Source organism: Crotalus tigris, unplaced genomic scaffold, assembly GCF_016545835.1.
Source record: "Crotalus tigris isolate CLP2741 ecotype Arizona unplaced genomic scaffold, ASM1654583v1 scf7180000019097.2288821080:1192077, whole genome shotgun sequence".
NCBI lineage: Eukaryota > Metazoa > Chordata > Lepidosauria > Squamata > Viperidae > Crotalus > Crotalus tigris.
The window spans coordinates 1,059,936-1,082,978 of NW_024097373.1; the positions used below are offsets into that span (position 1 = coordinate 1,059,936).

Here is a 23,043-nt window from a genome sequence, read left to right on the forward strand (position 1 = left end):
TGGATTTTTGCATTTCGCTGACAGAAAGGTTAAAGTTTAATCAAGGACACACTGTAATCCTTCCGGCTAGTGCAGGAGTCCTCAACCTTGGCAACTTTAAGACTTGTGGACTTCAACTCCCAGAATTCCTCGGCCAGCTTTGAAGACTTGTGGAGTTGAGGTCCACAAATCTTAAAGTTGTCAAGGTTGAGGACCCCTGGGCTAGTGAAAGAACCTACTTTTGCTGTTCCCAGAATGTGTGCTGCTTCTGGCTTTCTTTTTTTTTGATTCTGTAATAGGAGTGGGGAGCCTTTGTGCTACATGTACGTGCTGCATGTATCTTTCCTGGCTCCACTCAAATTTGGCAGCAAGATGAGAAAATTTTCAGCAATGTTGTGTTTTGGGGTTTGTTTCTTGTTTTCAGAACCAAGCGGAGAGTAATTATGTGAACTGTATTTAAATAATTTAATTTTAATTAAGCTTAAATTCAATATTTCAGCAGGAGTACTGTCTCTAACACGGTATTAAAAAGGTAATGGGATGTCTCCTCCCCCAAAAGTCCCCCTCCCAAACTAGCAGGTAAATGAAATTCTGGTGTACAGTACTCAAAGATAATTAGCTAAAATAATTTTTAGCATCAAATCTGATTCAGGCCTGTGTGTTTCTACAGAATGGTTTTCTAGCTGCCTGCATGCCTCCTTCAAACGGATGCCATGAATCAGCCGTCACCAACTTGATGCCTTCAATGTATTTGGATGTCACCCCCCCCCCCAATGCTTGCCTATGCTGTCTAAGAATTCTGGGGATTAAAATCTCAGCACATCCAGAGGGCATCAGAATAGGGAAGACTGCTATAAAACATCATGGATTCTGACTGAAATTTGCTACACCAGTTGTAGAGAAGGACATGATCTAGACAATCTGTAAAACTGATGCTGGAGTTTATTAATATGAAGAGCAGCCTAAGGTTGGTACACCCCTCCAGGCCCATTTATTGCCTTCTGATTTAGCGAATACCCTTTTTGTTAATTGATTCTTTCTAGTAAGTCCTCAGTTGAACTGTGCATCACATCAATCTGTCCCTACTTTTATAGATGGGTAGGAAAGGAGGCCAGAAGCCAGAAGCAGACTTTGAAAATTCTTTCCAATGAAAGAAATACTGTTGGTATTTTCTTACTATTTTCTAAAAAATAAAGCTTTCTGTGTGGATGTTTTTTTTTAATTTTTATCAATTGCCTTATGTATTGTCATGCAAAGCTGGAAGGCAAATGTTTTTATTAAAGCTCAGAAGACCCTTGCTTCCCTCAGAGCATTCTAGGGTATATCCACTCTCTACGGATTAGAGTTATGGCTTGCGATGCACACACATGATTTTCTTGCAATAGGTCTCTTTTTATTTCTTATATAGAAGTGCTTTGCATCAAGTTGTATCTAGATTGTAACTATAGTTATTTAAAGTGGTCATAGAGAAGGAGGAAAAACCATAGGCTTTGCAGATACAAACAAACAAACAAACAAATAAATTAAAAATCAGGCACTGCAATATCTTCCAGGAAATGTGTAATGCAAATATTTTTTCTGCAGTCCCTAACTGAATGTGCATTCCCTGTTCAAGCTGGTTTCCCAGGGTCAGGCGTCTGCTAGGTTCCTCTTTGCTGTCTAACAAATTCCTCTTATGCTACTCTGTTTCTGGGCCATCTTTTCTGAACTGGGCTGAAAGCTCTTCTTCCACAACAGAATGCAAAGGGAACGGCAATCCTTTTCACTCTTCTCACTTGTTCTCTGCCACTGTGATTGGGGTCTGGCTGAGCAGCCTTGGAACATGGCTTTGAAAATAACCTTCTCCTGTTTACTCCAGAACTTATGCTGGAAGAAAAAGAGGTTTGACACATTTTAATGTTTTTTTTAATCAAAATAGAGAAGCTATTTCTGAGGAGGGCTTTTCTTTCTGTTGATTAAAATCCCAGGGACTGAAACTCAACAAAAACTGCAGGCAGCCTTTATAAATTTATCTCATGCCAGTTTAACAGTGTTTGTTAAATAACAGTCCACATAAGAAAGCCTTATGGTTTCAGAAAGCTAATTTTACTTGTATCTTGAGAGATGCTAAATGAAAGGAAGAAGCCCCTGTGACACACATTTCCTGATCTGGGTTATGGCCACTCACCAATTAGGCACACACAGAAATCACTTTCAACCAAACATGGAAACACATTAAGTTCTTGTGGAATACATGGAGATCCAATGAATTTAAAAGTAGCTGCAAACCATTTCTGGTCACAATGAACATTTGCGTGCTATCTCTGTCTGTCTGTCTGTCTGTCTGTCTGTCCGTCTGTCTGTCTGTCTCTCTCTCTCTCTCTCTCTCTCTCTCTCACACACACACACACACACACACACACATCTCTATTTACCTAGTTTCTTCTCAACTAAGCTGCCAAGCTCTAGTTAGGGCAGGGGTTCTTACCTTTTTACCATTAGTCCTCTTGTTAATAAACACTTCCCCTAAAAATCCAATACCAAAATGAATAATGAAAACAATACAAAGAAGTTTTGGGAAAGGTGGATTGCAGGAACTGTGTATGTCTAGTCTACCAAATAGAAGGACTGAGGGCGACATGATAACAGTCTTTCAATATTTGAGAGGCTGTCACAAAATACAGAGGGTTGATTTATTCTCCAAAGCACCAGTGGGCCGGATAAGAAGCAACAGATGGAAACTTATCAAAGAGAAATCCAAACTACAACTAAGAAATTTTCTGACAGTGAGAAGAGTTAATCAGTGAAATGAGTTGCTTCCAGAAATTGTGGGTGCTTCAACATTGGAGATTTTTAAGAAGAGATTGGACAACAATTTGTCTGGAATGGTATAGAGTTTCCTGCTTGGGCAAGGGGTTGGACTAGAAGACCTCCAAGGCTCCTTCCGTTATTCTGTATTCTGTATAACAATGTAACTCAAAGCTTCTTCCTGGATCTCTATTTGCACCTCCCCACAGAAGGGGAAACCCTGAGTAAGGATGACAGAAGCCATCAAGTGCTGGATTCAGAATAACTTAGAGAGTGGGTAGGCTTCAAGACTTGAAGCAATCTCTACAGGAGAATGTCAAAGAAGTCAAAGCTACCATAGGTTTCTACTTGACCTCTGAGCCCAGTTCAACATGCTGGTTACCTTCTATAAAGCTATATATGGCAAGGTAGTTGTTCAGTTACTAAGTCATGTCTGACTCTTCGCAACCCCTTGGACCATAGCACGTCAGTCTCCCCTGCCCTCCATTTTTTCCTGGAGTTTGCCCAAATTCATGTTCATTGCATTGATGACACTATCTGACCATCTCATCCTCTGCCGGGCCCTTCTCCTTCAGTCTTTCCCAGTGTCAGGGTATTTTTCAATGAGTCCTTTCTTCTCAATAGGTGACCAGTATTTGACCTTCAACATTAGTATCTGTCCTTCTTAAAAACAGTCAGGATTGATTTCCTTTAGGATTGACTCATTTGATCTTCTGGCAATCCAAGAGACTCTGAAGAGTCTTCTCCAGCACCACAATTCAAAAACATCAATTCTTTGGCGCTCAGGCTTCCTTATGGTCCAACTTTCCGAGCCATACATTACTACTGGGAAAAATATAGCTTTGACTATACAGACCTTTGTTGGCAAGGTCATGTCTCTGCTTTTTAATACGCTGTCTATATTTGCCATAGTATATGGCATGATACCAAGTTGTATCAAGGACTACTTTACTAAATATGGTTCTGCCCCTCCTGTCCCACCAAACAGAGAAGGCCTGCTCAAAGTCCCACCCCCCGATAGCAGGGATGTGGACTAGAAGAAAGGCCTCATCAGTAGTAGCCTCCACCTAATGGGGATATACTTTGCTGTTGTTCCCTTGACATTTGAAAAGCACAAAGACATTTATTTCAGTGAGCATTTGGCCATTTGTGAGGAATTGTGGGTATTTGTCTAATTTTTGTTTCTGTTTTTAATTTATAATGTTATGTTACTCTAGATAAATCATATTATCATAAATTATATTATATCTTGCCCATGGCCTAAAGTCTTTTAGATTGGAAAGGTAAGATAAATATAAAATATAAAATAAAATAAACAAAACAAAACAAAACAAATAAAATAGGTGTAATGGTTTGTGTCATCTACTTAGAGCAGTGTTTCTCAACCTTGACAATTTTAAGGCATGTGGACTTCAACTCCCAGAATTCCACAGCCAACACTGACTTAGAGAAACAAGAATCCCCAATACTTTATTATCTCATTGACACTTATTGATGATCAAATTAACCTTGGTCCCTCCTGAATTAATGAACTTCTGCACTGAGGATTCCTGGCCCCATACTTGCCATTGTTGAGCCCTGAAGCTTCTGCTGTGAAATTAACAAGCAGAGACCTTCACTGATAAAACAAACAGTTTTTCTGATTTTCCGTTAGCTTTGAAGCCTACTGAGGAAAGTCATTTGACACATCCCCCCCCCCAAAAATCTCATTTAGGTTTCAATTGTCTTGTCGCTTTTTTTGCTGGCTGTATAATAATTTTAAAAATTAATATCTCTTAGCTCTATTGATAGGATGAAGGTGCAAAGCATTAAATTGACAGTGGTTGTAAAATATATATTAACAATTCTAAATAAGTGAGCATTTCATATTTAGGTTTACACATCTCTTAAATTTTTTAAGATACTCCATAAATAATATATTACGGACCAAGTATATGAATGTGACAAGAATGCATTGTTGACATATATTGTCTGACAACCTAAAGCTATATTGCCAGATAAAATATCATAATAGATATTCATTAGTTTCTCTAAAAGTGGAACTACTCTTAACTTGTTGAGCTTCATATATGGTGAGTATGTCCATGTGTTAGATTGTTATTTTTTTCTGAGTTGTATGAGTAGAACACTATATCAGGGTGGATGATCTGCACCTATAGGAATCACTTAACCCCGTCTTGCAACCTTCAAAGTATTCTCAATTTGGGCGGCTGAAATTTAGGAGCAAAAATGCTCATGTTTGGTGTTTTTTTCCTATGTTTTGTTAAAATAAAATGCAAATAGGTGAATTTGCATTTGCTCTGTAAACTTATCTTTTCATCAGATGGGCTACACATTTCAATCCCTCTGCAGAAAGTTTGCTTGCTCCACTTTACAAATTCAGTAAATACCGTAAATTTGGGGTTTAATGACATAAGTTTTTATTCTATATTTTAATTTAGTTGCTCTAAATAGTTAACTAGCCAGACTAATTTTATACATTGGTATTAATTTTCTGTAATGTTTATCGTATGCTGTCTTCAGTTTGGTTAAAAATCAAAATATCTTTATATAAAACAATGGGGATTTAAGACATGATGCTATGTCTTAATTTAATTCTCCCCTCCTTTTTCATTGGTGGATTTTATTAATGATTGCTGTTACTATTCATAATTTATTTAATGATAATAATGTTAATCCCTAGTAAATGTCACCAGAACAAATCTAGACAAGCTTTATACTTGCATGTTCTCCCTACTTCAATACAGCAACAAGCCAAACAATTCCATAACCTTTATTTTATATTTTAGATTAATTGCAGCTTGCTGTGCTGCCTGACCTTGGAGGAACAATATAACTCTTAACTTGAATAAATGGAAGGAAGCCAACTTCATTTAAGAGTTTATGACTTTGTTTTATTTTGATTAACCATAATTACAATCAACTATAGCTTACAGTTTGGACAGCAAGCTAAACTAGAGATAATCTAAAAGACACACGAGCCACATGAGAAGTGTATTCACCAAGTAAAAGAAGACAGAGCTATGAATTCAATGTTTTTGTTTTTCATGACACAGACTGGCATTTGCTAACTTCAGGCGTGATGATGGTTACCCATTTAGACAGTTTTAAAGAAGAATTGGACAGATTCATGGAGGATCAACTTAACAGTGGCTACTAGGCTTAATGACTATGATTTCAGAATCCTAGGCAGCAAGCCTGGAAAACCAGCTGCTGGGGAAAAAAAAACACAGAAGGGGATTATAACTTTTCTGTATCTCTTTGTAAGTTTCCCAGATACCCCTGGTTGGGTCCATTCTTGGCCTAGTCCACAAGACCCTTCTTATATTTTTAGAAATGGCAATTAGCCCCAGATATTCAGAATACTTTTTGCAATCATCCTTGCACATATTCACCAATACCCACTGAGAAGACTGGGGCCTTTTCACACTTGAAACTGGCTCAAGTGCCAGGGAAGCAGCCTATATCTATCCTTTCTAAGCTGCGTGAACCCAAGTGTCGTACTAGCTTAGTTGCAGCAAATATAAGCCCACTCAGCTGCTGATGCAAATAAAAGAAAATGCTCCCCCCCCTCTTTTTTTTAACATACAGGATGATTTGCAATGGAAGCAGCAAATAATTAAAAATGGCTAGAAGCCTATATGTGTTGCTTGGTAGCAGTATAGTTATTTTTCATCTTTTCTTTTTTAATATTCTGTTTGCAGGAATGGTGAACAGAGCATCTAAAATAACCACTTTCACATTGCAACAAACACATCATCATTTGCTTAAAAAGAGTTATAATTACAGTTGACGAAGCATGCCCACCATAAAAATGCATTAGTTTAGCTTGACACATTAATTACCTGTTTTTGCAGATGTTTTTATATATTGTTGTGCGAACAGATTACAAAATAATTACAGGAAAGTCATATGGAAAACAAGCTAAGGGGGTGGTTTCTCGCCTAAATATTTTCATTCATGTGAATTTGTGCGAGGCACAGCTGCAGTATAGCAAATGGGGAGAGAGAGAGAGAGAGAGAGAGGAGGAATCTCGAAGGGTTTTTATTTGAAGGTCTCTGTCATCAGCATTATCACACTTTTTATGTCTATTCAGAGGAGGATCTTTTTTTTAAAAAAAATAAATCAACATTGCCTTATTTATAAAAGTCTGATTCAGGTAAAAACCCTCTGATCCTCATCAAATGAAACACAAATATCTGCTGGTATCAAGGAAGACATCTAAATAGAAAATGAATATTTTGTTTGAAGAAAGATGACCTTGCTTGATTGTGCTATAAAGATTAATTAAAAGCTTTAATATACCTAACACACATTCCTGATGTTTTTTAATGTTTTTTTTTAAAGTCTCAAAGCATAAAAATCTCAAGGATTATTCAGAAGTAATGTGACTTCATACTCTGTTAAAAATCTCAGGACACATGAAGGCAATGTGAACTTGAATATTTAAGAATCATTAATTGCAACTTTGGCATTTAATGTTTTTAGCAATACAGTTAGAGGTATTATTTTTTTAGCAGGGATGTTATTTCAGAGCCAAACATTAATTGTTATAAATAATTGGTATTGTAATTCTTTCATTTAAGGAGAAACAAGACATAACTGAAAAATAGCACATTAAAAATATTTACATTATGAGATATTAAGTAATTAATTATATATAACATTCAACCCATGTAACAGATAGTAAAATGAAAATCTAAAATTTGGCATATCTGAAAATTAAGACAATTCTAAGTCCAGTGAATGAGTATCTGAGAAAAGTAGAAAGGAGGAACAAAAGAGGATAGAAATTCACTAATTTGGTACTATCATAACCCACTAAACATTATATAACTAATCCCTAGATTGTGTAGTGGCTTTTTGTTTCTTTCTGGGTATATGAGTGTCTAGGAGTTTTAAGATAAAAAAAAAGTGTGCCATAGGAATTTGAAGGTTTAAGCCTCCCATTAGAACATCATAAAATTCTAAAAAAAAAAAAATAAAAATGGCCATATCTATTGAGGAAAGAGGTGCTTCACCCCCCTGCTCCCTGCTAGGCAGCTAAATTTTGTGAAAATTTGTTCTTGTATAGGAGTGTGTGTTTGCTGTGATTGATTTTATATATTACAGGCAAGATTTTATGAAAACACTGGGAACACATTATCTCATGGGGATATGTTTGTACTAACATTGGAATAGAGAGGAAAATAAAGTGCAGTAGCTCAAGGCAAGATGCCCACTTTCCCATGCTTTTGGAAGTGTGTGAAGGCTTGGCCTGTTGACTTGCATGGGGATCTCAGAGGAACACACAATCTTGGGGTTGGTAAATGCCTTGAGAGCCCTCCCCCTGCCCTTTTAACTTTGATTATTCTATCCTTGTTTGAATGGCCTCCTTTTATTGAAATACAGATAGTCCTTGACTTACAACCGCAATCGAGCCCAAAATTTTTGTTGCTAAGTAAGACATTTGTTAAGAAAATTTTGTTCCATTTTACAACCTTCCTTGCCACAGTTGTTAAGTGAATCACTGCAGTTGTTAAATTAGTAACACGGTTGTTAAGTGAATGTGGTTTTCCCATTGACTTTGCTTGTCAGAAGATCGCAAAAGGTGATCACTTGACTCCAGGACACTACTACAATCATAAATGTGAGTCAGTTTGCAAGCGTCTGAATTTTGATTATGTGATCATGGGGATGCTACAACAATGTTAAAAACAGTCGTAAGTCACTTTTTTCAGTGCCATTGTAACTTTGAACAGTCACTAAATGAACTGTTGTAAATCAAGGATTACCTGTACCAGAATTTTATATGTTTTTTATATAAAATTTTGAGATATATATCAAATTAACATCTTTGTGAGATGTGAGCGATCTGACAGATCTGAGTGAGATGGGCAGTTTGTAAATTTCATATATAAACATAGAAATAATGTAGGAACAGAAAATACTTAAACAGGATCTAGGATTGGAAGGCTACACATTACCGTGGATCATATTAGGGAATCTGTAGAACAGTTATATGGAAAAAAAGTGAAGGCTGGGATAAGTAGATCTTGCATGTTTGGAGTGGAGGGTGAAAGAGTTTCAATAAACTTTCTGTGAAATAGGATTCTGTTACAGAAAAAAATGGGTTCAGTAGCATTGTTCTGCATTTTTGGTGTTGAGACATTGTCGTAGATGTTTGCACGTGGGTGTCTAGTGATATACTATCTTAACTATAGTAGCCATTTTTTGATGAACATCCTGTGGTAGCCATTTGGTGATAGGAGCAACAATGCATTAAAATTTCTATTGTAATTACTTTTCCAGAAAAAAAGATTTGTGTCTTGAAATTTCTTGGACTATAACTGAAAAAGAAATTGTTGCAGAGATTTCAGGCTTATAAATATATTCCTTTATGGTACACAGGAGAATCAAGTCCAACTCGTCGTGAAGCAGTGAAGAGGAAGACTTCAGAATATCTGATGAGAGCAGAAAAAATTTCCAGTCTTTACTGTAGACCCTCATCAGAAGATGCCTCAGTACTTGGCGTAGGTTTTTTTTTTATTTCTAAAATAATTTAATTTTCTTGTGTTTGTGTTCACGTATGTACATATGTTGTGCCTACTTCACAACTGATTGAATTTCTCTGGTCCTATTTGATTCTTCAGAAATGTTACATATTTATCCATTATTAAGAAAGAATACCTCAGCCAGGATCAGCATTAACATCATTATATGTAGCTAAGGAAAGCAGTTTTTAATTTTTTTCCTTGTTAGTAAGGTAAGAACAAGTAAATTGCTAGAGAGATTTCTGTAACCCTGAATTTAGAGAAGATATGGAGGTAATCCTTAGATCTTATTTGTGAGGATCAGACAATCTGTTATTTTGAGCACAGATTGTGTGTGTATTAGAGAAATAATTGGGGACGGGGTTGTCTTAGATTGGGATCCTGGTGTGGTAAACATGGAGTGTTAATTCTTTTGCTGCTATCCTATCTGGATTGTGTTCTGTGTTCCTGAAATTATCATTGCCAAGCAAAAGAATTAACAGCATAACAGAGTTGGAAGGGACTTTGGAGGGTTTCTAGTTCAACCCTCTGCTCAGGCAGTAAACCTTATACCATTTCAGACAAATGGTTGTCCAATCTCTTCTCCAACTTCCAGTGTTGGAGCATCCACAACTTCTGGAGGCAAATCATCCCACTGATTAATTATTCTCACTGTCAGGAAATCTCTCATTAGTTCTAGGTTGCTTTTCTCCTTGATTAGTTTCCATCCATTACTTCTTGTCCTGCCTCCTGGTGCTTTGGAGAATAGCTTGACTCCCTCTTCTGTGTGGCAGCCCCTTAGATATTGGAACACTGCTATCATGTCACCCCTAGTCCTTCTTTTCATTAAACCAGACATACCCAATTCCAGCAACTATTTTTCTTATGTTTTAGCCTCCAGTTCCTTAATCATCTTTGTTGCTCTTCTCTGCACTCTGACACCAGTGGGGCCTTATTAAACTCCTTTCCTCCAGGGAGGAGAAGGAGAGGAAGGGTCAGAACAATACTTTGCTCCTGATCAGGTTGAGCTTTCCATGAAGTCAGTTTGTCAAAACAAAAAATGCTGCATTCAGAATGCAGACAGTGCAGAAACACATAATATCAGATAAAGTGAAATGATAGCGAGGTCAGATTTGGAGAAAAAGCAGATTGGGAACATTGAAGAAGAGAAAGTGTCCTGAGGTTGTTTTTTTTTTTAAAATACTTTTAAAAGAAAGAGATAGCACTAATACGGCATTTGTAGTATTGGAATTGCTGTATTTGTTCTTGAACTCCAAGCCTAAGAGCTTTTTGACAAATCTTGGCTTTACTCTACCTCAGTAACAGCAACAATATAATAAAATGAACTTCGCTGGGACCTTTTTGTTCACACTCTGGGAATCTTTGCTACAGCTCTGGTGTGATTGTTGGTGATTGCATTGGTGTAGACATGTTAAAAATTCAGATTCCCACTTGGATCAGAAAATGGCCACAGAGTCGTTGGCTTTACTTTAAACAACCCTGATAATAGTTTAAGGCAGATCTTCAGTGGAGATAGAGGAATGGTGCAGCGTTGAGCATACAGAGAAATAATCTATTGAACTGGACAGCAATTACTCTGTTTTTTAAGCCTGTTTTCATACAGAGAAAAAAAAACTGGGGGAAATCTCTTCTGCAATAGAAGTCTTCATGTAAGCTTTGAAGGATTCCTCAGTTCCCCCTCCTCTTGTGGACTGCTTAATTTTAACTTAATTTGTAGATATGCATATGTGAAGGGGGACCCAGCCATAGCAGAGACTGAAGTTAAAATTTCCTTAGGGTTCTTTCCAGCATTATAATACTGATCTGCTTAATGAAAGACAAATTTCTTTATATGACAGTGAATTCTATGTGCAAATTTGCATAATTACCAGAGGTAATCTGTCTATTTTGTCACTACTATGTGTGACTTGAAGGAGATTCCACCTATTTATGCAGAATTGTGTAGCGAAAGAATCCAAGATATAAAAATATAGATGTGAGAGGCCCAGGCTCAAATAATAATTTTGATGTACATCCTAGCTTCAGCCTTCCATTTTCAAAATCCAGTTTTCTCAGTATCCCTTTTTACATTCTCTGGAATAAATTTAACCAAGTGCAAGCTGGAATAAAGTGTAAAAGCTATATGTTTGAAATTTACCAAAAGCAATCTATAGCAAATTTGGGGCATTCTTATTCCCAATACATAGGTTAGTTTTGGCAATCCAGCCAGAGTGGAACAAGCTTCTTGCAGTGCCTATCAGTGTTTATTAAGTGAAAAAGTTAGGAAAAAAGAAAAAATTATACCAGTGTTTTCTGTCTTTTAAAACATCTCAAGTCCTAGCCATTACTGCTCTGTAACAGGATGGAATAGGGAAAACTTCCTGGAAAGTGGAGGTAACCTTTTTTATTTCTGATTCTTTCAGTAATTCTACCTGGGTAATAAAATAGGATAAAGGCTTATATTCGTTCAATCGTTCGTTCATTCGTTCATTCATTCATTCATTCATTCATTCATTCATTCATTCCATTCCATTCCATTCATTCTTACCCCTCCTCCCCTCAAAGTTGTTCCTGAAGATTTGTGAAAATGTTAAGATTTCATCAAGCTATTTCTTCTTCTTTTAATTCACAGACTAATATAGTTCAGCCTTTAGACTGTCCTCCGTATAAGAATTCATACTTTGCTTTTAAGCTGCCATATCAGAAGGAATGTTGCTATTGTAATTAATTTCATATTTACAGGCAGCCTTACTTTATATTAGTTTTCTTCATCCAGATTTTACCTCATTTTCTCATGAAATATAATGTTATGTTCAGAATGGCTTGTGATAGTAGGACAAAAATAGAGTAATTTAAGTATGTGAAAAACATCAAACCTAGGTTTTCTCTGATTATGGATGGCCCTGAATTAGAAAATACTTGTAAAGCATATTATTTGCCTTAAACATAATTTTAAGAATTGTAAACAGTTCTATATTACCTAATGAACTATGTTTGGGCATGAATATGAATGTATGAGTTTTCAATTTTCTCCTCTGTGTTTTGATTGATCTTGAATATTGCTAAATGATGTTTATAGGTGCACTTTTGTAAGAAAACCCAATTTTCTTTCCCTGAAGGGAGTTGCCCATGAGGGTTAGTCTTCTGGACTGGCTAATTTCCATTAGCATTACCAAGTGTATTAATAATAATAATAATAATAATAATAATAATAATAATAATAATAATAATAATAATAATAATAGTAAAGTTGGAAGGGACCTTGGAGGTCATCTAGTCCAACACCCTGCTCGGGCAGGAAACCCTACACCATTTCGGACAAATGGCTGTCCAGTCTCTTCTTAAAAACTTCCAGTGTTGGAGCATTTACTGCTTCTGGAGGCAGGCTGTTCCACTGATTAATTGTTCTCACTGTCAGGAAGTTTCTCCTTAGTTCTAGGTTGCTTCTCTCTTGATTAGTTTCCACCCGTTGCTTCTTGTCCTGCCTTCAGGTGCTTTGGAAAATAGCTTAATTCCCTCTTCTTTATGGCAGCCCCTGAGATATTGGAATACTGCTATCATGTCCCCCCTTGTCCTTCTCTTCGTTAAACTAGACATACCCAATTCTCGCAACCGTTCCTTATATGTTTTAGCCTCCAGTCCACTAATCATCTTTGTTGCTCTTCTCTGTACTCTTTCTAGAGTCTCAACATCTTTTTTACATCGTGGTGACCAAAACTGGATGCAGTATTCCAAGTGTGGCCTTACCAAGGCATTGAAGAGTGGTATTAATACTTCACGTGATCTTGATTCTATCCTCTGTTAATGCAGCCTAGCACTGTGTTGGCCTTTTTGGCAGCTGCAGCACACTGCTGGCTCATATTTAGGTGATTGTCTACTAGGACTCCGAGGTCCCTCTCACAGTTACTACTATTGAGCATGTGCCACCTATGCTGTACTTGTGCATTTGGTTTTTCTTGCCTAAATGTAGAACCTTGCTTTTTTCACCATTGAATTTCATTTTGTTAGTTAGTGCCCCGTGTTCAAGTCTGTCCAGATCCTTCTGTATCTGAAGCCTGTCTTCTGGAGTGTTGGCTATTCCTGCCAGCTTGGTGTCATCTGCAAATTTGATGAGTTCCCCATCTATCCCTTCATCCAAATCGTTGATGAAGATGTTGAAGAGTACTGGGCCCAGAACAGAGCCCTGGGGCACCCCACTGCACACTTCCCTCCATATAGATGCAGTTCCATTGAGGACCACTCGCTGAGTACGGCCGGTCAGCCAGCTACGGATCCATCTGGTGGTGGTTCTGTCTACCCCACCTTTTTCTATCTTGTCAAGTAGTAGGTTGTGATCTACTTTATCAAATGCCTTACTGAAGTCCAAGTAAATTATGTCCACAGCATTCCTCTGATCCACTAATTTTGTCACTTGGTCAAAGAATGCAATAAGATTTGTCTGGCATGATTTATTTTTGACAAACCCATGTTAGCTTTTAGTAATGACTTTGTTTGCCTCTAGGTGTTCGTTGATTCGTTGTTTGATTATCTTTTCCAGGATCTTCCCAGGTATTGAGGTCAGGCTGATAGGTCTGTAATTTCCTGGATCCATTTTTTTCCCTTTTTTGAGGATGTGAACTACATCAGCTCTTTTCCAGTCCTCTGGTAGTTCCCCTGTGTTCCAGGATCTTTGAAAAATATAGTTCAGTGGCTCCGATATTACATCTGCCAGTTCCTTGAGAACTCTGGGGTGTAATCCATCTGGTCCTGGCGATTTGAACTCATTATACAAAATAAAATAACACAAGTCTTTCTGTGATTTCATTGGAGAAATTCCCTAGTGTGTTCCCTCAGTACTATACCTAGATTTAGGACACATCATAAACTCTTATGACTTAATGAGAGTCTGCAAATTCTTGCCTACAGAAGTTAACTGGAAACCGGTCAGCTTATGTAGAGAACCGAGGTGGCAGAGCCCAGAAGTGCAAAGTGGCCTATTCCATTTCAGATTGCAGTTTTGAGTGGCGTGTATTGCCATCAGGTTGGTGATTATAAAGATGATAGGCAACTGAAGATGACAAGGAGAAAGAATGCTTCCATGTAGATGAGGAAAATGATTAATATTCAGCTATGTGGCTTTATTTATGGGTCATTTGTTGTATTCTTAGGGTAATACATTCCTTGAAATTCTGTAGTAGATCTCATCAAGGTTGAAAACTTTTTTTTAAAATAAATTTATTCATTTAGTAACAAACGTACTTGTCCTCAAACTTTCTTTCAAGTGAAGGCATCGCACACACAATATTATTTATGAATATGCTTGATTTTATGACCCCATTTCTGTTCCTTTATAATTTGAGTAATAATGTATATGAATAAGGTCTCCAGCATTGTACCCAAGTTTTCCTGCTTGCATAAAGTACTAGGGAACTGTATGAATTGTGAATATTTAAAAAAATATTAATATTCCTTTCTGCCCTATATCCATTTTTATCTCTTGCAAATTATTTACTATCAACTTATTTTTTTCCTCTTTGCATTAAGGACAAACAGAAAACTTCTTTCATCTGCCTTCCCTCTGATTTATGATAAATTTAGTTTCCTTCAGCCTGGCATTTGCTTCAGCAGGCAACCTTCCTTCAAGTACCACCCTGATTGATGTTGTAATCTTTGATATCTTCCATTAGCCTCCAGGATCACTCAGTTCAAGGCCCTCTTGGAACCTAAGGAGCCCTGCCGAGGAACTGAAGGCCTTTCGAGTCCTTGGGGTGATTGACAAGGTAATTCTTCAGTGTCTCTTCAAGAGTTCAGTCATAAATCGACTGCATGCTGACATTTTGTCTTTGAAGCTGCTGTTCTTAAGGATATGAAACAAAGGAGGAAAATGACTCAGATGCATCTGCACTTTAAAATAACAAAAGTAGAAGGAAAAGAAAGGCTTTTATCTAAGCAATTCATGTAAGGTCATGCAAAATATATTTGAGTAAAAGAATTATGTTTGGTTCCATTCTGTGAGAAGGGCCTTGTTTTAAAAAGAATTGCTCTGCGCGCTGTCAGAAAGTTGCCAAGATGGTACCAGGGGACAAACAACTTTGAAAGAAGGCAAGCTGGAAAATTCGACAGCCATAACTCAAAAATTGAGCTCAAACACCAGCAAAGTTTTCTTCAGTATTGTTTACTACATTTTTGATAGAGCCAATTATTTAATCTTTTTTCTAGGTCTGCTGGTTCTTCTTTCCTCAAATCTCCAGGTGATACAAATAATGAATGAAATTTGGCTAACTGAAATACCTAAAATAAAGCTGCTTCGAGTTTGGTCTAGTGCAGGGGTAGGCAACCTTGGCTCTTTTATGACTCATGGACTTTAACTCCAGAATTCCTGAGAGTTGAAGTCCACGAGTCATAAAAGAGCCAAGGTTGCCTACCACTGGTCTAGTGGTTAAGGCACCAGGTTAGAAACCAGCAGACTGTGAGTTTTAGTCTTGCCTTGGCATGAAAGCCACGAAAGCCAGCTGGGCGACTTTGGGCCAGTCATTTTCTTTCAGCTTATGAAACAACCACCACAGTCACCATCTTGGCTTATTTATAAAAATAATAAAGGCAAGATATAAAAGTCTAAAAATGATTGTTGATGTTTAATGATGCTAGATACTGTATTATCAAATGAAACTGGGTTAATAGGTTATAAAGAAAGATACTGATGGCAAATAGTTGGTATAGTTTAGCCAACTTTTTGAGCTAAATGTTGAAAATCCTTGGTTCCAGTGTCAATTCATTCAAAACTTGTATTGGTTATTGAAAGACAATCAGATCTTAAGATTGTTTGAATTCTTGAAATAGATTTGCAAAATTCTTAGGACAAATATGGAAGATACTATAGAAATACTAATGTATAGAAAACCAAGGAATAAATATACAATGTTTATGTGTTCCTATGATCTTCCATGAGTTCCTTGAGAGAGTTAAAATGCCTTTTAAAGGTTGTTGTAGAAAAATATATTTAGTTGGATACTAAATATTCTTAATCTTCTTAAAAATATACAATGCCCGATGGTATGTGAACTAGTATCAGAGACTAAATTCTAGTGGAAGCTGAAGTTGGTACACATTTGCTAGAAGTGAGAAGGGAGCGGGATGGATTAGAGTGACTAGGATAGAACCAACCACTTTACAGTATATTTGTTTTGTTGTTGTTAATAAAGTAAAAAAATAAAAATGTAGCAGGCATATGGGATTTTGGCTGACTCAAGGTAATCCTTGTAGCAAATGGGCTAATCAAATCAGGAATGGCCAATTGGTTACTGAAGGTGAACCAGTTTAATCTAAACTGTAGCAAATTTATTATATTATAATCTATATGTGGCAAATAGGAAGGGCTTTCCAATTTGGGTATGTATGTGCGTCTGAGAGAGTAAGTCTGCCTTTTATGTTAAAACTGGTTTTAGATTTATGACAGTGGCCATAATGTCCATGAAAAGAATGATTTGTGTGGCAACAATTTATATCTAGCCAAGTGTCTGGGGGAATAAGATGTCCCTCAGAATAAATGGATACATACCTCTACTATTGTTTTATATTACATCTCTGCACTGTTATCCTTGTGATTAATTATCATATTAATCAATCATTGTCTATAGGCCAGTAGCACTCAACCTTTTGGGGGGCCTTGAGCTGTACCTGACCACTGAATAGCATGCAAGGGCTATAGTCCAAAACTGGCACCACCAGGGTTGGTGGAAGCAGGAGAAAAGTGAGGTTTGATTTTAATATTGTATATGAAATATGTTCAGTATGATCACTTGTTATAAATATAACAATTTTCCCTTTCTTCTGTTATATTCATTTTACAATTTGGTAGAAATCTCTGGATCAGTCTTTCTGAACCTTGGCAACGTGAAGATGTGTGAACCTTAACAATTTGAAGACTGACTAGGGAATTCTGGGAGTTGAAGGTCACACTGCTTCAAGCTGTCAAGGTTGAGAAATGCTGGTCTAGAGTGGAAGTTGCACTAGGTTTGCACCTTTGTTACAGGTGGTTTAGAACCCCAGAATCTAGACTGTTTAAACAATTAAAATAGCTGAAGCCATTATGAACAATTAAGACATCCTTTAAAACACAAAGATGGAATTGTGCTCATTTTTAAAAATCTTAATAAGGTTCCATGATTTAGTAACAAGTGCTTACACTTGTATTTAGAATTTCTTTCACTAAGAATTGGAGAAAGCTCACCCAGTGCTGTAAAGCTTGTAAATGCAATAGCTGAAAAGCAGTTAACAAGCAACTTCCAAGGTGATTAGAAAAGGATGTACGCAAACTCAGTGTCCTTTTGAAGGTACCAATTGTAGTTTGAGCAAGATTTTTATTCTCTCATCTCCCAGAGTGCTAAATCTACCAGATACCACTGTGTTGCTGTCTCCTCATGATGATTAATTGTATGGAGCACTTGTGGATGATCTCAGGTCCTCTCCTTGTCTGGAGAGGCTTTACAGAGAGTCTATTGGCTCTTCATTCTGGCGTGTTCATTGGGGCCATCTTCAGTTTGCCATTTTTTCCATGCAAGTCCACAACTTTTCAAGTTCCCCACCATCCTTTGGAAAGAAAAAGAAGCTAGCCCCCCCCCCCCAAATCAGTCTCTTGCTTAAGTAGAAATTTTTGTTTCCTAGCCAGGAGCCTGTTCTTCCTAGTCAAATGTAAAACTGATAATTTAAAACTAAAAAGAACCTTTCCATAATTTGAAAAAGGAATTGGAAAAAGTTATCTTCTGGGGAAAAACAAGGAAATAACACAGGGTAGTGTGGTGAGATGATAAAGCAATTGCTCCAGTTAGTAGGCCAGTTCAGTTTACTTTAACAACCTGTGGAGATGGAAGCTTTTATTCTAGATTCTTAATTCATCCAGTTATGTCCTTGTGACCTTGGCAAGGAGTTGAATAAGGTGACTAATGGCTCGCCATATTCTTTGCTTCTGGTGGCTTGCCTGTTGCCTGCCTCTGGGCCTGCGGCTCCCCTTCTGCCAACTTCTGTATTCCTTCGGCCTCTAATCTTGGCACTTTGATGCATATGTTCTGAAGGTGGCCACCATGACTTGGGGTGGCAGCAGATGGTAACCCTTCAGGCTGCCACCAGCTATGCGGGTGTTAAGTTAGAAACTTTGCTTTTGATGAAGAGTCAGCAGTGCATATGAAAGAGCTCTTGCTGCAGAAGTATCTTTTAATTAAAAAATTAGCATACTGAAACAGTTGCTAATGTCTATGTGTTTAAAGGCATCTAAAATCAACTATTTTCTTTAGGCTAAAGAATGATTATTTACCAGCATTTTGCTCTCCTATTTTTTCTTTTTTCCCCAGTGCATTTATTTATAAACCATTTTTTTTCTTTATAGCAGACTGAACTGCTGGATCCCAATCAAAACACTCAAAAATTTATGTGTAATTTTGTGAAGTGGGATAAAAGTAGTGTTGACTTCACCTCTCCCCACATAAGCCCTTTGTAGGGAAACAAGGTTGCAATCTGTGTAATACTTAACCGACAACAAGCCTATTAAATTCAGTGGGAATAACTGTGGCGTAAACTACTATGTAATTGCACATTTGTGCTTTCTATTAGCATGTATTTTTGCTCAACAGGACTAGAATCACAGTATGTTTAACTTTTGAAATTCAGAAACTAAAGAACTCTTAATCTTTTGGAGCCTTTCCTTCTTTTAAACTTACTCGGTGCTCTCATATATTCTGTTTCATATATGGCAATTTGTCCTAAGTTACACACATTTTTGTACCTTTAATATGGTTCTTGGAGACTGAAAGTACTGTCAAAGCACAAAGATTCCTTTGAAGGGGCTGATGCGGTTTTTCTAGTTGTTGTTTAAAAAAACATGATCTGCATATTTGTTTTTAATGCATTTTTCAGGCATTTGCTGTCATTATTTTGAAAAATAGTAGACAGGTATTGTTTTGGCTTTAATATTATTTAAAATAAGCTAGAGGAAACTGGAGCCACTTAGGCCAAGTCTGGCTCCTCAGGAACACTGCCTGATCCTTTATTTATTAAGGAAGTTGGTAATCTGAACTTCTAGTTCATCTTATCCCCCTAGTTTACTCAGGAAAACATTAACTGACTTTAAGCAGGTTGAGCAAAAGTTAGCTCTTGCTGATTTGTAAATCAGTTTTGTTCCATGATTCCCAGTAACTCAATAATAGCAATAAAACAATACAAGAGCATGGTATTGGGTTGGGTTTTCCTTTCTAGCCCTTCCAGTAAATAGTTATCTGCTTCAGGATAAGGACCAGTAATGGTTATGGAAGTTTCTTCAGAGAGATGTGTTGCAGTGGGAGGTTAATTGCAGAAAGGGACCAGAGCTGAATTATATGTTATTTGCTTTGCATTTAAAAAAAAATATCAGATGGGTTGTAGCATCTTCATTTAAAAGACTCAGTTATTTTATAATGTGAAAGATGTTTGCCCAAGATTGTGGAGAGTTACTGATAGAAAGAGTAGGCATTAATAGAATTAGATAGACAAATTGTTTGTCCTGATATAAGAAAACTTCCTCTGTCATTATTTTGATACATGTAGCACTATAATAGATAAAGAATTTATGTTGTTGTAAGTCTATAGTTATTTTGGTTGTGCATGCTGGGTGGATGGATGGGAATTCAGAGTGCAAAATCTTGGAGGTGGGGGGAGAGCTACAAGTTCTCCACTGTGCTGGAATATGTATGAAGACACCTAATAATACATATATTTCACACTTCTTTGGTAAACAGTGTATTCATTCATTAAAAAATGAAATAAGGAAAAGATGAGCAATTTACTCAGTTCACTTTTTCTCATTTGCTTTCTCTCATAAGGGGATCCTGTTGGTGTCCTATTTTTTTATAATGTGGCATCAACTGTCACAGAGAAATTGTATCAAACCATAGACTGGCAAACCTACCATAAATGGTAATTCCACATTTGACAAGAATAGAAGCGTGAGCTACACTCAAGGTTATTCATAGAGATTCTGAAGCAACTAAGAAAAATTATCCTGATATAGTTTATGATCTGTGAGTGAGTGATTCTTGCTTAGACAACATATTCAATTAAAGCTTTGCTGCATAGTAGATAACTGTAGATAAACAAATATGTGGAATTAAAAGCTTTCTTTTAATTGTAACCATCCCAAAAACAATATGCTTATCAAAGGTAATTATTTCATATTGGCTTGGTTATAGCAGTTGTTTTATCCTGAAATGAAAGTTTGTGTTGGGTGCTTTTGATTGGGAAGACGGTCATATCAAATTAGTTCAAATTAGATTTTTGTCTTTAGAAAGGTGAGCAAAGCCATGAGCAGTGTTATTAAATTGTGTGTTCTACCCTATAAATGATCCAGCCCTCTTGAGGGTTAAAGAAGTGATTATTCTGTCCTTTATGCTGATGGCTTCACTACCGATTAGCCTAGTGTTGGTTTTTTTTTGTTTTGTTTAAATGCTTGGCTCCTTATGATCTTTTGTGTATGCAGTGATTATATTAATGCAGAGTCGTAAGCCCATTCATTAAGAAATGACTCTAAAATGAGATTGCTTCGTGTAAATTTGGAGAGCTGCAGATGCTGTGTACAGACGTTTCTTCATGCTATTAGCCTTATGGCTAATAATTTCCAAGTGGCTAAAGCTCTTGTTAGCAAGAGTGCTGGGGTATTAAGAATGACTCTATAAATAACTTTAAGAAGGGAAGTTGAAGGTGCTTCTTTTTAAAGACTATTGTTAACTAAATATTATTGCCAAACAGATGGAAAGCATTCACCAGCCTGATGTTTTTACTCTAATTATATTATCTCCAGTCCTGTACGGCTCAGTTGAAGAGGTGTATCCAGGGGCCAATTTATAATCATTTAACCAACACCTGTTTGGGAAAAATTGACAGTCAAAGGGCACATTAAAAAAAAATCACATATGTTCTTGTATTTACTACCTCAATGTGAATGTTAGCTAGCTGCAAATAAACTTGGTTGAAAAGGCAAAGTCCCTAGGAAAATTGACGCATCATTTTTAACCATTTTTATCTATTTTAATTTGGCATGTCTTTCACTCCACATGTCTTGTGGCTAAAGAGGGACACTACAATTCAGTTGTCTTCTTGTGATTTATCCCATCAGTTCCTAGTCCATTTTTAAATTGCCCTTATTTACTATCTTGATGAACATTTATCAACTTATGACATAACACATGTTTAAAGCATGCTTTTTCTCCTTGGGCATGCTTAAATTCATATTTATATAGGCAGCATTATTACTGAAATATTTCTTAATTCTACATATATGTGTTTCCACACACGTGTGTGTGCACTTCTCACCTGTGTGTGTATGCATATATTGGTTTGAAGATCAGATAAGCCTTTACCCACCCTACTAAGTGTGAATACACAAGAACTGCTCTATAAGTGAGATGGGCCATTTAGAAATTTGATAAATAAATAAGCGAATTAATAAACTCATGTTCAGAGCTAATTGTGGTTTTTCCTGAGATGAGTCTATATTACAGGTATTCAGAAAATACAAGCCCAGGTGAGATTTTGTCACTCCTTGGTCCTGTTCCACACTATGTTTCACCTCTGATCTAGTCAAACATCCTTAGCAATGTTTTGGCAACACACTGTAACCAGATCAGAAATCACTTCTCTATTGGCCACACAGAGGCAGTACTGTTAGGGGTACTGTACTTCCTGGAGTAGTGTGGTAGGCTCTTCTCTATTGGCCACACAGAGGCAGCACGGGGAGCAGCTTGGTCATGGTAGCCAATCAGGGTTTTGAAAGGGATACAGGATCTAGGCTGCAAAACTCTAATGCAATATTTACTGTACTATATTTCTTTGCTACCACCTAGTGGTTGAATGGATTTTTGCAGACCGTATATATTAACCATTAGAGATTAATTCTGGGCTGCCAGGTATCAGAGGGAATTCTGTAATAAAGTAGCTAGCTCTGGTTTGGGTTATATTCAGTCCCTTGGAACTAGTTGAGTGGGTTAATCTATCCCTTTTTGATGTTCCTGCAACACATAACCAACTCCTCTCATTGAGGCAATAAAATATATTGTGGTAGAATCAGACAAGGAAGCCAACTGGGTGACCTTTGGTTAGTCACTTTTTCTCAGCTCCAAAACTGCCAGCTGCAGAACAAACCCTTTTGTGTTGTGCATTGATAGCTTCACTGTGTGGACTAGGCAAGTGCAGCACAAAAAGTGTATCCCACGATTAAGCGGGGCAAATGCTCAAAAGAAAAACAATGCTGGCTTACTTGCCAAAATAACTCTAGATGGTGTTTAAAGATAAAAATAACAATTTAAAATAGAAACTATGAACCATCCACAGTGGGAAGCAATAATGTAAACAATATACATCAGCAGGGTTATAAATTGTCTTCATATGGGGATTGTTGATAAAAGCTAGATCTTAATAACTTTCCTAAATGTCCACATGGTCAGAACCATAAGGGCTTTGGGGGTGGGGGGAATGTTGTTCCAGAGGACAAGAATAGCCTCAGGGAAAGCCCATTTCCAAGGTCCTGCAAGATGGCATTGCTTTGCTTATGTGATTGGAGCATGCTGATTCTGCCAGATCTCAGTGGACAGGCAAAAACAATCACAGTCCTGCTAGTATCTAGGCCCCAAGATGGGAAGAGTTCTTTAGGGACAGTGTTTCTCAGCCTTAGCAACTTTCAGATATATAGACCTCAGCTTGCAGAATTCCCAATCAGCAATGCTTAGAACGAAGTTCACACATCTGAAAATTGCCACGTTTGAAA

At 37.1% G+C, this 23,043-nt stretch overlaps 1 protein-coding gene across 8 annotated transcripts in view; it reads left to right on the forward strand.

Annotated features, from left to right (window-relative positions):
- Positions 1-23,043, forward strand: part of RPS6KC1 (ribosomal protein S6 kinase C1) — a 95,027-nt gene that overhangs the window by 35,110 nt on the left and 36,874 nt on the right. For all 8 annotated transcript variants that reach the window (XR_005558668.1, XR_005558669.1, XM_039359606.1 and 5 more), the window contains 2 exons: positions 9,157-9,278; positions 14,945-15,037. Coding sequence is in view for 6 of the 8 variants with exons in the window: in XM_039359606.1 (XP_039215540.1) it covers positions 9,157-9,278; positions 14,945-15,037 (215 nt within the window). In the remaining 2 variants the exon portion in view is untranslated. The remainder of the gene's footprint in view (positions 1-9,156; positions 9,279-14,944; positions 15,038-23,043) is intronic.